This window comes from Patagioenas fasciata, chromosome 1 (assembly GCF_037038585.1).
Source record: "Patagioenas fasciata isolate bPatFas1 chromosome 1, bPatFas1.hap1, whole genome shotgun sequence".
NCBI lineage: Eukaryota > Metazoa > Chordata > Aves > Columbiformes > Columbidae > Patagioenas > Patagioenas fasciata.
Genome location: NC_092520.1, coordinates 130,861,927 through 130,881,162, shown reverse-complemented (window position 1 = coordinate 130,881,162; position 19,236 = coordinate 130,861,927). Strand labels below are relative to the sequence as shown.

The window sequence follows — 19,236 nt, the reverse complement described above, 5'->3', positions numbered from 1 at the left end:
AATGCAGCCAGGGCAGACTTTCTAGCTGGACAAAAGGGTCCTAATAAATGGGATGTTCTCCAGCTGTGTTACAGCATCACGGCTCATGCCCCTTTCCCTGACTCAAAGGGTCAAACATGACCAGCTCTGCCTTGCCTAACAAGGTGCAACAGAACAAAGCAGAGGTGCAGGGGACAGGGTTAAACATGCAAATATCTGATTTCCTTGCCTTGTACTCCATTAGGACTTCTAGTTTTGCTTTCCTGTAGCATCCTCCATCTCAAAAATCTGAACAAACACTTATCAGTGGAATCCCAGCTCCTCTCTGCAGTGGGGAAAGACATGTGTCTGGAGCATCAAATGACATCTGGCTTAGCTGTGGCACACAGGGAGGCCTGGACTTGCCCAGTGTTACCCACCAAGTCAGTAACTAAGCTAAGCATAAAGTCCTTCTCTTCCACTTCAGTTCATCCAGTAGGCTCTGCACAGGCACCACAGCAAGCAGGTGTTGCACCGGGCAAGTACAGCATGGTCCATCCGGCAAGCTGCACTGTCACAGTCCTCTGCTGTCTTCTAGCAAGATCATTCAGAAAAGAGCAGTGATCTGGCGTTACATTTTTTATAGCTGAACGAATATCAAATCTAAATGGGAAAAATCTTTGAAATGCCTATGCCAGGTGAGTACATACTGTTTCTCTACTGGAACTCTTGCTCATGGCCTTGTGTCATGAAATTTGCATGGTCTCTGGGAATGGCTGTCCCATGGCACCTCTGGACACTTGTTCTGTTTTTGTGTCACCCTCGAGAGAAACATTTTTTCCTTCCATCTGCTCAGCCTTTCTCTGTATGCAGCTTCGTCCATTGCCTCTGCTCCTGCCACTGTGCACCTCTGAGAAGAGCCTGGCTCAAACTTCATCCCACTTGCCTTGAACATCAACCTCAGGGCCAGCAGAAAGTCCTTCATGAGATGCCTGTACCTCATATTAGGAGAGAGGTAGCCAACACAATAACATCACAGCTAAACTAAACAGAAAGTCTATATGCATTTAGTATGTCTTTTTATATGGTAAAAAGTTTTATCTGAAAAGATGAGTCGTATGACTCAAAGAGAGTATAGTTAATTGTCCCAAGTGCTGTTTGCAGACACATTTGTAAATGCTTATACTTCTTCTCCCTCCTTCCTCGGCAACAGTCTGGGAATTACAGATGTATAAATGAAAATAACTTTTCATTCTTTACTATATCAGGGATTATCTTCATTTCTCCTTTGTATAAAAAATATATGTGAACATGCAAACAGCTAGTTTCTTGGTTTTATGTTTTAAAATTATTATTCACTAACTGCCTTTAATGGATTTAATAGAGGGATTTCAAAAACTGATCTTAGTTTGTGTGTGCTGTGCACTATAAGTATCAGACAAACACACTGCAGATTTCTATTGCTGCTTTTTTGCAGCATAGAGTATAGATTTTTTTAAGGAAAGACAAAATCTATAAATAGAGTTGATGTTTGTTATATAGCTGGGAAAGGTCAATAAATTCTACTTTGTATAGGGCTGACCCTACAAATGGACTAGCTTTACATCACGCAAAATGTAGTCACAAGACTACTTATAAAACCCAGCTACTGATTTGGCTTGCAATTTATTCTACAAAGTGCATTAAAATGAAAGTAATTAATTGATGCATTTGCCAATGCCTCATATGACAGCAAAGAAATATGAGTTATATTGGGCAGCCCAGCTGCCCGTACCTGGGAAAGGCAGTTCATCTCCCACCAGGCCCTTGTCTCAGGTTAAGATATTCAACAGGCCACTGAAGTGGATAATCTTTATTTACTCTGATATTTTCAGTTTCATTTGAAGTTTAGCTGATTAAGCATTTTTCTCGTATTTCATTTCCTTGCATATCTTCCTTTACCTGCATGTTGCAACTTGTATAATGTTCATATCGCCTGAGGCTTTCTGACAGATTAGCTTCTCTTCACTATGACCTGTGGAATATTTTGTCCCCTTCACAATAATAAACCCTTTTTATCTCTCCAAGTATTGCTGTGACTCCTATTAATTTATACAATTACTTCTTCTTGTAATGCTTTTTGTCATCTGAAATAAATTACTTCGAGTTTCTTTGCTTAGATACATAGGCTGTGGAAACTAATATCATTATTTGAATTTCCTTTAAAATAAAAATATTGAATTTTTTTTCCTTCTTCTGAAGGACTTTTTCATCCTTAAGCTGCACAGTTGACACAATTTTGTTAACTGGAGCTGTTAATATAAGTCCTGGGTTTTAAAATGGTTGTTTTCTCACCTGTCCCCATGTACAATGTAGGTACTGCAGAGAGACATTCCTTTGCTAGAGTCGCTGGTTTCCACTGGGGCTTCTTATGTGAAAGTGCATGAACCACGTTAGGTGTGATACCACTGTTGCAAATAACTGTTGGCAATAACTGTTGCCACAGCTTTTTCTTTTAACACATGACTCTTCTTGAAATCCAAAGGTTGAAGGTCAGTTTGTGGCTTTGGTTTGGCTTCGATGGTTGAGCATTGTGCTACAGTCATTGAGGAGGCAGAATGGGAAAATAATGAAGAAGCAAGTGTTTTCCTTTGGATTATTTACCTTTGGTGACAGTGGTTGCAAAATTGCTTAAGACTGCTGGGGCAGACAAGGATTTCTGCACATAATAGTATTGTGATAGTACGAAGGGTATTTACATCCATCCACAGACACCTTTTCTTCCTGCAATTGCAGTGACGGGTGAGCCCACTCTGTTATTGGACAATTGGTAGTCCTCTACAAAGTGGAACAACAGAAACTAAAGTCAAAGGAAAACATACCAGAACTGAGTTAAGGTAATTAAAATTGCACAGCTCAATATCTTACTTTCTTTTCATGGGGAAATACGTTTTATATAGTGGTCATAAACTTGGAGATGTAGGACACTTCACGTTTTTCTGTCATCTTTTCTAGGCAAAGTGAAGACTGTGTAGCTTATAGGAACTTTCGCAGAATATAGTTTGCTGTGACTGGAATTTATCAGCATTTATGAGGGCCTATATTAACTTCTTAATTGCACCTTCTTTGTCAGTCTGTCCAACCTAAAATAACATTTTTTTAAGTGCTAGTGGAAAGGAGCCTGAGAAGGGAAGTAGAAGTGCACCCATGACATCCATTTCTTACTGACCTGGTGTCTTGCACCACTTCAATGCAATAATACCTGGAAAGGAAATCCAATGCATCAGCACATGTAACTTACCAATATATCACTGCAACCTCTCTGAGAATTGTCTAGAACTAAGATGATTTTCCCTAGCGTTCTTTTGAACAAAATAAAATTTTAGAATAACGTTATAGTTTTAATTCAGCAGTGGAAACAAATAAGTTTCAAAAACCTTCTATGGAACAGTCAAAAGATGTGTTACCTTTAAAAATGAAAGTAAATATATGTAATCATTCATTTTTAAGCAGGATGAACCAAAATCAATTGCAATCATTTGGAATAGAAATCGAATCTGCTTGGAGGGTTGTAAGAAGTTAGATGTAGAAATTTTGGCTATATCAACCATGATGTGGCCTAATTTAAATTCTTTGTGATGTCTGTGTGTTATGTACATGATTCACTTATGTTTTGTACCACCCTAATATGGAGACTAGTTACTGAAAGTTCACTGACACCATCACTGTGTGTTGCAAAGATGTTGGACTCAATGATCCTTTTTGATCCCTTACCAACTCAGGGTATTCTATGATTCCATGATTCTATGTTGCATGCCTTTTTCAGCAGTTGTATCATTTATTAGACCAGCTAGCCTTGCTGGAAGAAATAGACAGTCTTTCAGATACACAAGTCCCAAAAAGCACCCAGAAGCTTTCAAGCTCAGTACAAGTTCAGACCACTTGTTCTGAACTCTCTGAGAGAGGAACCAGCTGAAGCATCAGCTGCCTGATAGTGCTTCTGGAGCAGAGTGGGCCTTGGCGTGTCAGAGAGCTGGTAAGTGGTTTCTGAGATGCAGGTATTTTATACCTTGTGAATAGTAAATTGGTTAGCAGAAGGAAGAAGATGATAATGAATAGGATCTCCATCGAATGGCTGGTTTTGATGGCCCTGTAGATCTATGAATTTTAGTTTTACATGCTCATCCTTAAAGCGTACTTTGCCTGTGTCCATTCAGATTTCTTTTTGGTTCCAGTTCACAGCAGCCTGAATGACAAGTAACTTGGGATGAGTCATATTTTCCAGCAAATGCCCAGGGCACTATTGCTTTGAAAACTGCTATTTGCATGAGTTATTTACTGGAGAAGTCAAAGACAGAAGTGAGAGGACAGACAACAGGGGTATTTCTGGAGAAAGATCTGTATGGATTTTATTACTTGGTGGTTACACAACCACTTTTTTTTTTTTTCTTTCCCCAGCATTTCTATCCATAACTGATAATCTGCTAAATCTTTTGGTTTGTGTGAGTATACGTTTACTCCTTCTCCATGTGACATTTATATAACACTTTCCCCCAGCAGACACTGGCTGCCTCCCAACTGTTTTCCTAATTTTCATGCTTTACAAAAGGCATTAAATTTTATTCCATGAGAGACTATGCCTGATTTTTGAATACCATTCTTAAACCTACTTTCGTCCCCAGATATTTCTCGTGGTCTTTTGCACTGCTATTCCCTGCAGTTTTCTGGCTACCACATCAGAGCCAAGACACACTGTATAGCTAACATTCAGTCTTAACATTCACTCTTTTTTAAAGCTTAATCTGTAAGCAAAGAGCAAATAGGACTGCCTGTGCTCTTGTGATCTAATAGGCTCCCTTGCACAGAACAGAGAACCTCTGCCATTAATGTGGCTTCACAGACACATTTAAGGTGGTTCATGATGAAGCATTTTCTCTCCTCCACAACAGAAATCTTCAAAGGGATCATAAATCTCTATAAAGAGTGTTACTGAAATCTTTTACTGCACAGGCACCGGAGGGCATGCTGACAGCCCCACAGCTGCAATTCTGCCGATTCCATGGACTGGTGCAGACACCCCACCTTGTCAGGTTTCTCAGGGAGTGCTTATAGTTTAGACTGAATATTTCTGTTCAGCGATTTGAAGTTATTTTGCAAACTTTTTTCTTAGTAGATTCAACTTCTAAATAAGCTGTTACATCTAGAGGTTTGCAGAAGACCAAGTCAAGTGAGCAGCATTATTTCTGAGTGACTTTTGTTACAAACGTGACACAGCAGCACAGATCTGAATCTGACAAAGGGAAGGAGGAGTCACCTGCAGCACCTGGAACATCAGCACTCCAGGTGACACTGAATGACAGAGATGATCATTGTGCTAGGGAAGCAAGGATGTCTCCCAATGGCATTGTGTAATATTTGTGCATGTTCACAGCGGAAACAGAACTCATTTCCATAAGTACTCCACCTCATCTGGGGTTATATTTCTAACAGGTTAATTGTCTAACCCATGGTAGCTCTGTTAGCTACCGTGTCAGCAAACTACTTCAGTATTCTGTTAACATTATACGGACAATATTTCTGGCTGTGGGTTTCCTTTTATTCTTAAAATACCTATAAACCTGGCTTTTGGTTGCAAAAGATCACAGTATCCCACATTAGAGTGCTGTGATTAGGTGTCGCCCACAAGGAATATTACATTGTGTTGAAGATGGCTCATTTCCCCAACACTGTGGATTTCTGATGGGTTAAAGAAAGCAGGGTCTGAATCATTCAAAGATTTCTAATATAAGCACTATCCAATAAATACCCTTCCCCCACTTGGAAAGCCTCTAGCCAAATACAGTTCCAGCTCCTCCTTACTGCCTCTCCCCACTTCCGGATGGGTCCTGGCCCCCAGCCCTTATCTCCTCCAGCCCCTGGGTTGTTTGCAGAGAGCAGTTATAAAGAGGCTGGCCCAGCAGCGTGGAAGGGAATTACAAGGTGCAGGGAAACAGCAGCACTGGGCCAGACTGGGTGTCTGTCTGCTTGACTCACCGTGACCTGCTCTGCACCATGGGGAAGGACAGGCTGCCCAGCAAACCAAATATCTTCCTCCTTCTCCTCTTCATCCTGCCTGGAAACACATTTCCCACCACAGAACCGTAAGCTACACATGTGGAGGGGGGAGGGAGGTCTTAGTGCTCCTTTTTACTTTCAATTTTCTTCCTTTCTGTCATTCTTCAAAAAGCTGTGCCCATTTCTTCCACTTCTGCCCTGCGTTCCACTACTAGCCAAGCCCTGAGCTTCCTGCACATCTCTACCGGTGGTCCCCACTCTCACTCTGCAGCCCTCTGTTGTCCAGCCCTGCAAGCCCCCTCCAGCTCTGCAAGTGCCCACACTCCTGCCCTGCAGCTGCCTGTTTGTCCAGCCCTGGACCATCACAACACCTTTGTATAAGTATATTCCTTCCTAGAAACCTTCAGGTGCCTCGTTTTTTTTTTGTGAGCATGATGCCAGAATCCATGTACTTACTTTTCCTGTAGTATCCTTGTTTCAGTCACTGAGTTATTTCTCCCCATTGTCCTGTTGCTTTCAAGACACTTTGCTCCCCTTTCTCCTGTTTCTTTCAAGTCAGTTTGTTTCCCTTGGCAGCATCAAATGTACTTGTTCCCAAAGAGGATCTGTGACCTAGATTCTCTTCCTCCGGCACAAAGCCTGGTGCTGGCACCCTCCCCTGGGGCATGCATCCCAGGGCTTTGCAGACCAGCAGCATGGCTGCAGTGCCCCCTCTGCTGAGGGCCCCAAGAACAAGGGCAGCCTGGGCTGGTGACATGGGCAGACTGGAGTCTCATGCCAGCCTTGCCTACCAGAGGGTTGCTCCCGAGCCTCTAGTCTGGTTGGGAGCAGCCTCCTTCAGATCCTGGCTGCTGTCATGCTGTGCCTCTTGCTGTGCTGGCAGAAGTGCAGTTCTCGCCAGTGCAGATCTCCTAACACTTGCTACAGAGATTTCATGCCCACCAGCACCATGGTAGTGCTGGCAGCTGCAGCAGGAGGCACAGCATTACTGCTGCAGCTTATTGTGTGGTCAGGGGTGAAGTGATGACCGGCTCAGGCTGAATGACCTTTGACTCACACTGTACCATCAACCCTTCATTCATTTGCTGTTTGGGTTCTTCTGGTGTGGATCAGCCAGCCAAGTCTGCTTTGGGGTCAGGCAGAAATCTCTGGTCTGCCTACAGTAATCTGATGCAATTAAGTAATTAAGAAATCTTAATTCATCTCGCCCAATATCAAGGCAAAAGGGCGTGAAGGAGTACTGTTCAGACCTCTCCTACTGTGAGCAATGTGCTGCTCTTTGTCTCTGACTTGAGCACCATTTTGGGAGGGGAGAAGGAGTAAAAGCTGAGAGAGGTGGAGGAGAGAGGGGTGTAGGTGGGATACACAGAATGAAGATGGGAGCCCAGCAGGGAGGCAGTGGAGTCTGGGCAGGTAGTACGAGGGTAGCAGTTTTTTTAAGTGCTGCAGGATAGATCAGATGTTATGTACAACACAGAAGGAAACCTGCTCTTGAACTGAAGACAGAATGAAGCTTCCAACCAAGACTTGCTTACTGTGCCCTACGCAAGTAGGGAGATCGCTTCTTTGAGCAGCAGCAGCAGTTGCTGCTATTCCTGTTTCAGATGTGGCCAGCTGCACAGCAGACACAATTAAGGTTCAGAATATGTATTAGAAAAAATCTTATTCACCAAGTTAGTGCAGCACTGGAAGAGGTGGCCCAGAGAGATTGTGGGAACTCCATCTGTGGAGACCTTCACAAAAGTCCTGTTTGAGAAGAAAAGTTTGGCTTGAGACATCCAGAGGTCCCTTGCAAACAAAACTTCTACGATTCTGCAAGATACTGACAGCAAGTTGGTTTTGTTTTGTTTTGTTTTTTTTCTTGCTTTGGGTCTGTTCTGGAAAAATTCCATAGGAAGTATTGTTCTCCTATTCTGGTATGTGGTTGTACATGCAAGCTGGTTTACAACATAGTAGACCTGCATGGGTATACACTGCAAATGGTAAGAAATGCAAAGTCATGATGGCAGTTGAATTTTCAAGTATGCATTTGGACTGATGAAGCTGATGAAATCCACTGCCTTCTTTGGTTGGGTGTTTGTTCCATGAAGTAGCTGAGAGTTAACAGGTAGACATTAGGCCATCTTAAGCTAGATGTTCTGTATATAAACTCATAACTTTTGCCTCAAGCTCTTTCTCTACATTCTCCTATTCCTTCTTGATGGCTGCTTCTGACAGCCATGCCTCTGTTGTCAGAACAGTTCATTGCAGGCAGGGAGACTGCTGAGATCACTTCTGGCACCCCAGATGCTTTTTGTCCTGGAATGTCTATACATGGACTTGTGATCCAAGTTATTTAAAGCTCTCATAGTACTTTAATTCATCTAGCTCTTTTCACCAACACATCCCAAAACCGCTAAAGGGACGTCTACAAACAACGTGTTTCATATCCTTGTTTCAAAGGAAAGGACCCTGGTGTAGGGAGAAGTTCTGTGTGTTGGCCAAAATTTCAGCGGAACAGTGAACAGGAAGAGGAATGAGGCCAAATTCCCCATGAACTAGGTCATGCTGTCCTTTTGGTACACTGGATGTTATAGTCAGGTTGCCAGTGACACTGATAGTGTGCAGGGGAAATGAGATTAGGGTGAAGCTGTGGTGAGAAGGCTGTGAAGGAAGGGGAGTACTGGAACAAGCAGATAGGCACAAGCTATAAGTCACTCCCTGCGTGGCTGAAGCTCCCTCTTTTCCCTGCTTCTGCAGCAGCATGGACTGACCAGAGCTGCTGGCTGTCTCCTTACCACACTTTATCCTGTTGCCTGGTGGTGAGGGAAACGGAGGTACTGCCTGGATCCCACTGTCTCTACAGTAGCTTTAGGGCTTCCCAAAAGTTTAGAGCCCAGGAAGTAACATAACTCTGGATGGGCCCAGCTACCTTTTTCCCCAGGGCTGGCACCAACTGGCGAGGTGCACATTAGCCTTCCCCAGTGGGAAGCCCATGGAGAAGTGGCACAAGCAGTCTTGAACACAGTTTCATCCCATGCATACAAGGATTAATATGCCCTGCAGCTTGAATTGTCACCAGAACCTCCTGTTGCTTTCATCTGGATAGCATGAATGTGCACATGGAAAAAGTAATACTAGGCCCATAAAAATGGTTCAGCGTAAGATCAGAGGACTACATTGGCTCTGTATTTTGTCTGCGTTGGTGATCAGTCATGGGTGCTGATGGACAGAGTAAATGAGCAAGGCAAGTACTTTGGAAATGAGTTAAATTAGTTTCCTCTCTGCTGCAGACTTATGGAGCTTCTATCAGTGGTTCAAGGTCTTACTGTGGCAGGGATTCACCTGGGCTGCTGTTTTCTAGTAATTCCTGGGCAATGAATTTACCCAGGACATTTTAATGACCTTCATATAAAAAATAGCTACCTTCTTGCCCTTATGAGCCTCAACCAAATTTTATGTAGCTGGTGCCATAGGGCAGACACGGTATGCCTTGGAAAATTACTAGCAGGTGGGAGTGACAGAATCATAGAATCATAGAATGGCCTGAGTTTGAAGGGACCACAAGGATCATCAAGTCCAACTCCTGTCCCTGAATCGGACAACCCCAAAATTTACACCATGTGTCTGAGGGCATTGTCCAAATGCTTTTTTAATTCTTCTGACCATGACTACCTCTCTGGGGAGCCTCTTCCAGTGCTCCACCACCCTCTGGGTGAAGAACCTCTTCCTAATACCCAACCTGAACCTCCCCTGGCACATCCTCCTGCCATTCCCTCAGGTAATTATGTAATTTTGTGCATTAGTGAAAGAGTTTCTGCTCCCTTCTAGTTTTAAGACAGATGCTTAATATTTTCACTTGGCGTTGTTTACTACAAATTTTGTCACAGGTGATGGACAAACCATACTTTCTTTTGTGCACATCGTGACTTTATAGCTTTCTGTCATGCCTTTTTCCAAGCTAAAGAGTCTTAACCTATGTAGTGTCTCCTCCTATGGAAATCATTCCGTATTTCAGATAATCTCTGCTGTCTTTCACTGAATCTTTTCTGCTAAATCCATTTTTAAATGCATGCCATCTGTGAGATGTGCAAGTATCTTGCAATTACACAATGGCAAAACTATGTGTTCTGATTTGTTCTCTGTTCCTTTCTGAACACTTCCCTACAGTCCATTTGTTACTTATCATTGAATGAGAACTTTCCAAGAGTGATCAACAGCATTTATGTCTGTAATAGCCCACTTAGTGATACAGCATATACACGGCAGCATATATACCGTTGGGGTAATTTTTTCTTCCTCTATTGATTATTTTCCCTCTGTGAACAGTTCATTTGCCATTTTTGCTACACAGTCCTACCATATGACAAAAGTTTTCTACAAAAAGACTCATAGAATATGTAAGTCAGTTTTAGATATTCTGTTATTCTGGACAGTTATCAGAAAATGATACTTCCCAGATCGTTCAGAAATGTACTGAGCAACAAGGGTCCCAACATAGATGGAGATTTTCACTGGTTTCTACACTTTGTGTCCTAACATTTAACTAATTAATCCATCTCAGACTTAATAATTTGAATTATTAGTAAAATGATCCCTTTCATTGAATGACAGCTTACTTTAAGGTTCTTTTGTGAGGAACCTGTGTTAAAAGCTCTTTGAACATGCAAGTATGCTTGTGTTGCAAGAAAACTCTACTCTCTGAAATCTTTTGTGTGCTCATCTTAATAAGGTCCCAAACGGAAAGAGCTCACATTTTTGCTCAGCGTGAAAAGGATTTGGCAACCTGGATAGGCAATAGGAGAAACCAGAGAAGTGGATAGTTTTTTCAACCCTAAAACTGCTGAATTTTCAACCCTTTTTAGCTAATGCCTTTGAATCTGAAAAGGAGATTGTGGGCATATTAAAAAATCAGTTGACAGCCTTGAACCTTTCACACCATCCTTACTCCCTGTTGTGAAGCTGAACAAAACATCCTTTGTAAAGGACTCTATATTAGCATAGAAATTGTTTCTTCCACTGCAAGCATTTTCCTGTGTTTAGGCTAGTTAGGCAGCTTAATATGTGAAAACCCAAATTAAAATAAATGCTCATGTGTATATGCACTGCAACTCACAGGGACAGTAATGGATTAGGCATGCTGATTCTTTGATTTCCTTTCAATTAGTAGTTTCCTTAAAACTGTTTCACATTTCTGATCCTTCTGATTCTTGCTTCCCTCTCTTCCTAGGCAGTATATGGTGCTACTGCCCTTTCTGATACACACAGATTCTTCTGAGAAGGTCTGTGTTCAGCTGACCCACCTGAATGAGTCTGTGACACTGAGTGCCACACTCGAGTATCAAGGGGAAAACAGGAGCCTGATTGATGATGTGGTGTCAGAGAAGGACGTGTTCACCTGCATCCCTTTCTCTGTGAGTATCTCACCCTTGTGGGATGATGCCTTGTGTTTATTGATGTGGCATATCAGATCTAAACAGTCAAGAACTGAGAAATAAGACATGTTGCAGTCAGAGACTTCTAAGCTAAGCCAAACAAAAAATGAATTTGATGTGGACAACTGACTGTGGTAACCTTATTAGGAATAATTCTATACCATTATCAAATTCTGTGTCACACGTATTTCTATGCATATATGGCTTAGAGAACTCTTTTTGGGATCCTTCATCCTACAACTTTGACAGACAGGACATAGCCCATGTTTGTTTGATCTGTGTAAGCTTCAGAGGTAGAACAGTGAAGTGGAATGAGAACTATAGAAGCTGGAGAATTGTTAAAGACAGTGAGGTCCATTAGGTCATTTGTCTGCTTTTGGAGCTTACTCATGATTGTTTCCTGTAGAAGGCTGGTTGGTGAATAATGTAAGCAACTGGTCCCACCCTCTAAATAATTAATCTGGGTTAATTTCAATTTTAATAAGTCATATGATGGAACAAGACCAGATTCAATATTTCTCTAAGGAAAGTATATAAATGAAAATTTAAAGAACTACAAATTAAGGCAGGGAAAAGGCTTCCAGTATTGGAAGGAGAAAAAGAAGCATGTAGAAAACTAAAGGAAATGGAGACGATCTCTCATTTCAACAGTTCCTGAAGGAAAAAAAAAGATATTTTCTTGAGACAGAGGAGACAAATCATGTTTTTCTCTTGCTTCCAGCACTAAGTCTTTGGTATTGCTTTAGGGAACTTTTGGACCTAGCTAATACTCAGTCCTTCAAAGGCTTAATGCAAGGGGGTGAATTACTAAAGCAGTTCTCCTCTTCATTTTCCTTAGCTTCAAAAATCCAATAGCACATCAGTGGCATTTCTCACTGTGATTGTGAAGGGGGTGACACTGAGGTTCAGAAGCCGCAAGTCAGTGCTAGTCAAGAATTCTGAGAGCCTGGTCTTCGTCCAGACAGACAAACCCACCTACAAGCCTGGACAGACAGGTACAGGGAATTGGGTTGGTGTTGACTCTGACAGCAGAAAATCTTTCAGGATTCATTCCCCAGAGGCCCCAGACTTCTTCATGGTGGGAGTTAGAGGATTCAGTAAATCTTATTTCAGTCAGCTGAAATCTAGAACATGTGGTACCTCCATCATTCCTATTCTCCAACCTTCAGGCACAGGATCTCAGCCAGATGTAGGCATAGGCTCAGATTCATTTGACCCAACTAGAGGCATGAGTCTGAGATGACTTCAAAGCATAGTCTCCCTTGGCTGCACCTGAATCAACAAAGCAGGACAGGCACTCTCAAGGGACAATTCAGTTCACCCAAGATCTGATTATCCTTCTAAATTTGTCTACATCTCACCATCTGCAAAAGAAAGAGCCTGAAGTAATTGCTTCTGTAACTTAGAGATCTCTATTCAAAGCCTGTTGATCCATGGAATGAATCTGAGTCGTAAATTACTGAAACTGACATTTTCTGGTAATGGCGACAAATTTAACAGTGGAATTTCCTTCTTTTCCATTACACTCTTCAGTTCTGTTTCGGATCGTCTCTCTGGACAAAGACTTCTACCCACTGAACGAGAAGGTAGATCCATAATTCCTTGTTGTTAACCAGGAGGTTAATTCCCAGTCAACACCATTACTGTCATCACCCAGAACCACTGAAGACAGCCTTTACGGCATATGATACTTTATTACTCACACCATGCATGACCCATTCCATATCCTGTCCTGGGACAGATTCCACCTGCCTCTGTTCACTGAGAAACACATGTCCTTTTTCAAAGGGATATAGGTGTTTAAAACCAGATATGCAAAGGATGTATGTGGCTACACATGTAGGCAGGGATCTCCTTACTGAAAAAATTACTGGGACAAGTTTCCATTGGAAGTGACAGATGTGCAGTTGTTTCTGCAGTGAGTGCAACCACATGCTTAGAGGCAGAGAAAGCAGCATGACAAGGTCTTGGTTTTATGGAACAGGTCAGGGGTATAAGTCCACCTTTTAGTTTATTTGGCAATCATCTCCTTATACAGATAAGTTCTTTAAAAACTCTTACTTCATCACATTTTCATACTGTGGTAAGATAAAGAAGCTGGGGCTCTAAAATATTGTAGAAGAAATTCCCCTAACCATCAAGAACTATGGAAATAGAGCACATACACAAAAGGAAGAACCCAAAGTACTTCTTAGAAGGTTATTCTTCTGCCCTTCAGTCCAAATCTGGGAAATACTTCCATCCATATGTAACTAATATTTCTAATGCTGATTTTCCTTTGTTCTTTCTCCACAGTTTCCACTTGTGTATGTTCAGGTGAGTGGATAAATACATGCCTATTATCTCAGCAGAATGTTCAGGCACAGAGGTAGTAGTCTCCAGCAGTGGTGTAGTCAGGCTGAGGTGCAAGGGAAAAAACATGGGCACATGACCTTTTTCCTTTGTGTAAAGGAAGGCTGAGTAGTAGGGCATCAAATAAGTTCCAACAGCGGTCCTTTCATTAGGTAATGTGCTGTAGGAACAGAGCAGTTAATCAGTGCAAGCCATGCTGTGAACAGAAATCTTGCCTAGAGGTCATATCAGAATGGCTTATTCCTCTTGCCAAGCAGAACCAAGATTTTGTGTCTGCCAAGTATGGTTGACACCACAGAGCTGTGTTAAACAAACTAGCAAAACAAAATAAATAAAACCATGTAAGTAGAGCACCCCTATCTTCCCAAGCATGCCCTTTTTGTCTGTTTTTGGTGGGTTTTTTTGCTTAGTTTTGCTTTGTTTTGCTTTGCTTTGTTTTGCTTTGGTTTGTTTTGCTTTGCTTTGTTTTGTTTTGTTTTTTGTTTTTGTTTTGGTGGTTTTTATCGTCGGGTTTTTTTAACAGTTGAGCTTCAGTGACAGACAAAAGTTAATAAGAAGGATGTTTCTGTTAATGATTCAAGTGCTCACATTGTCAGTTGAGAAACCAGAATTTACAATTATTATCTGGGACATCTTCTAGTGGAAAACTGATGGGAAGGACTCAGCAATGGACCCTGAAGCCATGATATCAGCACAAACAGTGCTGATATTACTATGTACAAATCTTACATTGGTTTGTGTGATTATGGGTCTTGTGTAGTCAGTCCTGTCATTGCTCCTTGCTGCTTGGGATTGCCGTCAGTATTCTGCACCATGTCTCTCTAGATCTGGGGCTGTTTTCACAACAGCGGGGGCAGAAGATGGGACAAAACCAGGCTATGCTCCTCTTTTCCACCCTCCTGTCAGAGTGCTTTCACTCTCTCTTCCCATCAGCAAACTTCCAGAACAGAGCTGCAGAACTGGTGGGCCACTGGTCATATGTGAATATTTGGAGAAAGAACAGTAAGAGAGTGTGTGTTGTGGGACTGCAGATGGAGAAGGGCATTTCAGAACTACCTTCTGCTGAGGCTCTCCCATGAGGTTGTGGAACAGTTCCTTTCCCTTTCAATTAGATGATACTTGACTAATTCCAGAAATTTCATTAAAGGAGCAAGAAGAAATAAATTGTAACCACTACCTCCAGAAATCCCATCTGTCTTTGCCTAACCAGCTGAATAATTTCATAACCTTTTTAATTTTTTTGTCAGTACCAATCAAAGGCTTCAATTTCAAATCACTAGGAAGACCATCCTGTGTTTTCAGCTCCAGCCTGTGAGGCACAGTGTTTGTCCATGTTGTTGACGCCAGATTATGTAGGCCTGCTCCTCTAGCCCCACCATCTTCTTCAATTCTCCTTCTCAGTCCAGCACTGCCCTTTGTTTTGCTTTCACAGATGTCTACAAAGCAGTCTTGTACAGTGGGAAACTCATCTGGCAGCAAATTCACCATTTTTCTCTAGGGTTTTTTTTTGCCAGATCAGATCTGGCAGTGCAGTTTACCATGTGCTTGCATGAAATTTGGGCTGGCCCAAAGGAAATGGTGTCACGAGTGAAGAAGGGTGATACCTTACAGTCAGCAGTGCTAAGGAAATAAATGTTCATCAGTCTACATCCTTAATGTAACTAACTGATCATAGCCTGTCACAGAGGCAGAAGCTAGTGTGAACCTATTATTTCTGAACTATCATCCTGACTCATTGCTTCTGTCATAAAGAAAAGAAAAAACACACCTTTCTGTGGAAAACCAAACAAACTGACTTCAGGCCTTCCCTATAAATACATCACAGAAATGGCAAAAAATTCACAAGCCCATCTGTAAACATTTTCTTGAATTCCTCTTCCAAGGAAGATCAGTGGTGTCTCTCACAATAAGTGGTGAGCTTTTCAGCAAGGTTGAAAGGTGACAATGAGGATGGTTTGGTCAGAGCTGTGGGATGTGTTATTCTGACAGTGCCCTCCTCCTCAGGTGCCTCTTGGGAAGAAGATCCCCTCTTCTGACCCCTGACCAGTGACCTCCAACTGGGGGATGTCATTCACATCCCCTTTTCCCTAAGTCCTGAGATAAAATCTCAGTGAAGTAAATGCACAGTCACATATCTTGAGCCACATACCTATCTAAAGTAAACAGACTTTTGGTGACAGCCAAGGTACAATGCAAAGACCAGGGAGAAAATGAAAGACTGTAAACACTAACCATCCTGATGAGGAGACTGGAAAGGGTGCATGAAACTATGCAGCACCACTGTACTGGTTCAGTGACTTTTGCAAGAAATTTGGGACTGAGCTGATGAATTTGGAGCATGATAGTCCGTTCATAATGGACAATACTCAGCTGTAGTAATGACATTTCAGCTCCAGCATTAGGAGTGGGGAGAGATAAGAAGGGAAAGCTCTCAGTTGCATGTGCATACATGGGAAATACTTTACTCTGTTCCTCTCCCCACTCCCCCACCACACCACAACCTTTGGACTCTTACAGATGTACATTTCTCAGTCCCATAGATAGATCAGTTGTCTTATTCCTCAGCAGATTATGTGCTAGTACCCAGATAGTCTCTATTCCAGGCATGGAAAAAATACTTTTAGTAGGCTGTATAGCAAGTACAGAAGACTGAAACTTACCTCCTGCTATCCATCTCCTTGTCTTGTTACCTTACCAGTCTGTCTTTCCCAGCTTCCTGACCCCATCCTTCATAAGCACACAGATAGAGGTGAGGGAGAGACAACACAGGACCTCCAGGGTTTAAAAGATTTCTTGCGTGCTAATTCTGTAGAACTGACAGGTAAGTGCTCACAGATCCTTACAGATTATTGAATAATTACAGGTAGGCATTTCCCAGCCAGGATGTATATGCAGTCCACTCCTCTGTCCCTGTGACTCTCCTGTGCTGTCTTGTACCCTTGACTTCTCTTCACCTGCAGGATCCCCAGAGGAACCGTGTGTACCAGTGGCAGGGGGTGGAACTAGAGACTGGCCTTACACAGCTCTCCTTCCCCCTCACCTCAGACCCTATCCAAGGCTCCTACAAAATAGTCGTGCAAAAAAGCTTCTCATACCATGTGGAGCACTCCTTCAGCGTGAAGGAATATGGTAAGGAGAGGTGGTATGGGATGCGAGTTTGGCAGCAATGCCTTTTACTTTGACCTCTCAATTCGGGATTCCCTGGGAATGGCATGGAGAAGAGAGGGACTGAATACATAGGCAATTGGGTTCAGAGGGGCTGACCCAGAAGATGCAGAGTATCAGAGGTGGTTGCTCGCTTTATGGCACCTCTGCAACCTGCCTGAGCTTCTATTTGCTTATAGTGCTCTTGGGAGTACAGGATCTGACAGGCTTTCTGTGAATGGCTTGTGGGACCAATTTCATTTGACTTTGTTTTAGTCACTTTTTGGTCCAGCAGCTTGTTGCAAGTAGCACTAGATAGAGAGTGAGAGATTACAATATTTTGGTGACCCTATTTTGCATCTCTCATCTGCATTAGTTTGGTTTTTCCATTTGTAGTCCTCTCTCATCTTCCTCTTCTTCCTTGTTTCTGAAAAATCTTAGAAAACATGTTTGGTAGAAAACTTCAGTTTAAAGAACACTCCACAAATGTTACTAGCAGACATAGTCTGGTGGTAGAGACTGAGTAAGGAGAAATGTCCTGCCCCAGGGAGCAGTATAACCCCTAGTTCTGTAATAAAACTTCTCTGGTGTTTATTACACATGTACTCTGGTTAGACCCAAACAGTAGTGAAGACTGAGAAAACCTAGGGAAGGAGTAACAGAGCTGTACTAAACACCATGGAGAAGCGATTGTTCATATTAAGATGATCCTGGCTCTGTGTTTGGGTTACTGCATAATATACAACTCGCCTTCACTCTTGTCATATCAGACTTTCTCTCTCCCATCTAGTGCTGCCCAAGTACGAGGTCCTGGTGAAGCTGCCCAAGATGATCACTATTAAGGAAAAGGAGCTTCCAGTGTCCGTCTGTGGTTTGTGAGTCACAGAGCTGGAGTAAATCTCTCTTTCTTACCCTACTCTCCTCTTTCCTGCTGAGGACCAAAAGAAAAACTGGGGAAGGCTTTTCATCCTTTTCCCAGACATGTAGTGCATGATTGTTCCACCTTATCAGTCCTGAGTCTGCTGCTTGGCCTGAACAGTCAAAATGAAGGGTCTTCTCTGTGTTCCTTAAAAGATAATGTCAAACTAATCTGCAGGTCGCTCCTCCCAGTTTACGGTACATTTTCTTTTTCTGTCTTTACATTTCTTCAGTTAGAGCTTCTCTGCCAACCCTGAATCCTCAAATACTCAGAGCTGTCAGGTCAGACATCATTTAAAAAGGTGGTGCAAACCCAGTGTTCTCATTTTCAACTCATAAATTGCTCATTCTGAGACCCTGGTTGCCTTTCTACTTTTGCACTGAACCCTGAGCAGTTTGTGATACAAGGATACTCCTGGCTGAAATAACTTGCTACAATCTTTTCCTGCATTCCTGCAGAGACCTCCTACCTAGAATAGATTTGAATGGACGATGAAAGAATCTTACCACGGACATGATGGAAATATAATCACTAGAATCATTAAAATATCAAGTTAGTCAGCCTTTAAGAAGAAATATTAGGAAGTCATCCACAAAGTTCTTTAAGGAGATGTTTCTGAGTGTGATTCTGACTGTCTCATCATCTAAAATATTGTTTAACGTTTTGTGCTTAAAGGTACACCTATGGGAAACCTGTTCCTGGTTTGGTGAATGTCCAAGTGTGCCGGAAATTTTCCCATTCTACTTCAAATTGTTACGGAAAAGAAGCAGAAGCTGTATGTGAAGAATTCACTAGGCAGGTGAGTCCCAAGATTAAATGTAGGGGTATTTCTTACGGGTAACAGGCAACGTTGTCTAAGGCAGGCCAAATTTGCCACTGCTGGGAGACAGCAGGACATAAGAGACAGCACTCTGCCCAGGGAAAAAGAGATGTCCCAGAGTAAGGCATGTTTAAGACGAGATGAGTCTTTAAACTGGAAGCAGAATTGATGAAGAAAACCCCACAGGTGAAATTCTGACCTGATTGAAACTAGTGACAATTCTCTAATTGTCAGCTCTGAGGTCCCTGCTATTGATCCCAAAACTGAGAAAAGGATCTGTGAAAGAATTTTATAACTGTGGGAGCAACTGTCAGGGAGCAAGGAGCAAAGAAGAGGAGCAGGAAACAATAAAGTAGTATTGCATATGGGTCAAACACAGGAGAAAGGAGAAAGGACAACAAGGAGAAGAACAAAGACAACAGGAGAAACAGGAAGAAAAACACAACTAATGTAGGATCTTGTTAACAAGGAAACCAGTGTGTGCCTTGGAGAAGTGAGTGTCAGGTACCTCACAAAACACAGAAAATGTGTGGATGAAATACTAGGAAACAGACTGTAAAGGAGTTCTGGTCTTGGAGACAACACTAGAATGTAAG

General features: G+C 42.3%; 1 protein-coding gene across 1 annotated transcript in view; it reads left to right on the top strand.

Annotated features, from left to right (window-relative positions):
* Nucleotides 1–5,800: 5,800 nt before the first annotated feature.
* Nucleotides 5,801–19,236, top strand: part of LOC136107366 (alpha-2-macroglobulin-like) — a 40,169-nt gene continuing 26,733 nt past the window's right edge. Inside the window, 9 exon segments of the mRNA XM_065848372.2 lie at nt 5,801–5,881; nt 5,884–6,077; nt 11,201–11,384; nt 12,244–12,400; nt 12,939–12,991; nt 13,701–13,721; nt 16,718–16,886; nt 17,692–17,776; nt 18,496–18,619. Coding sequence (XP_065704444.1) covers nt 5,816–5,881; nt 5,884–6,077; nt 11,201–11,384; nt 12,244–12,400; nt 12,939–12,991; nt 13,701–13,721; nt 16,718–16,886; nt 17,692–17,776; nt 18,496–18,619 — 1,053 coding nt within the window. The 5' untranslated portion in view covers nt 5,801–5,815.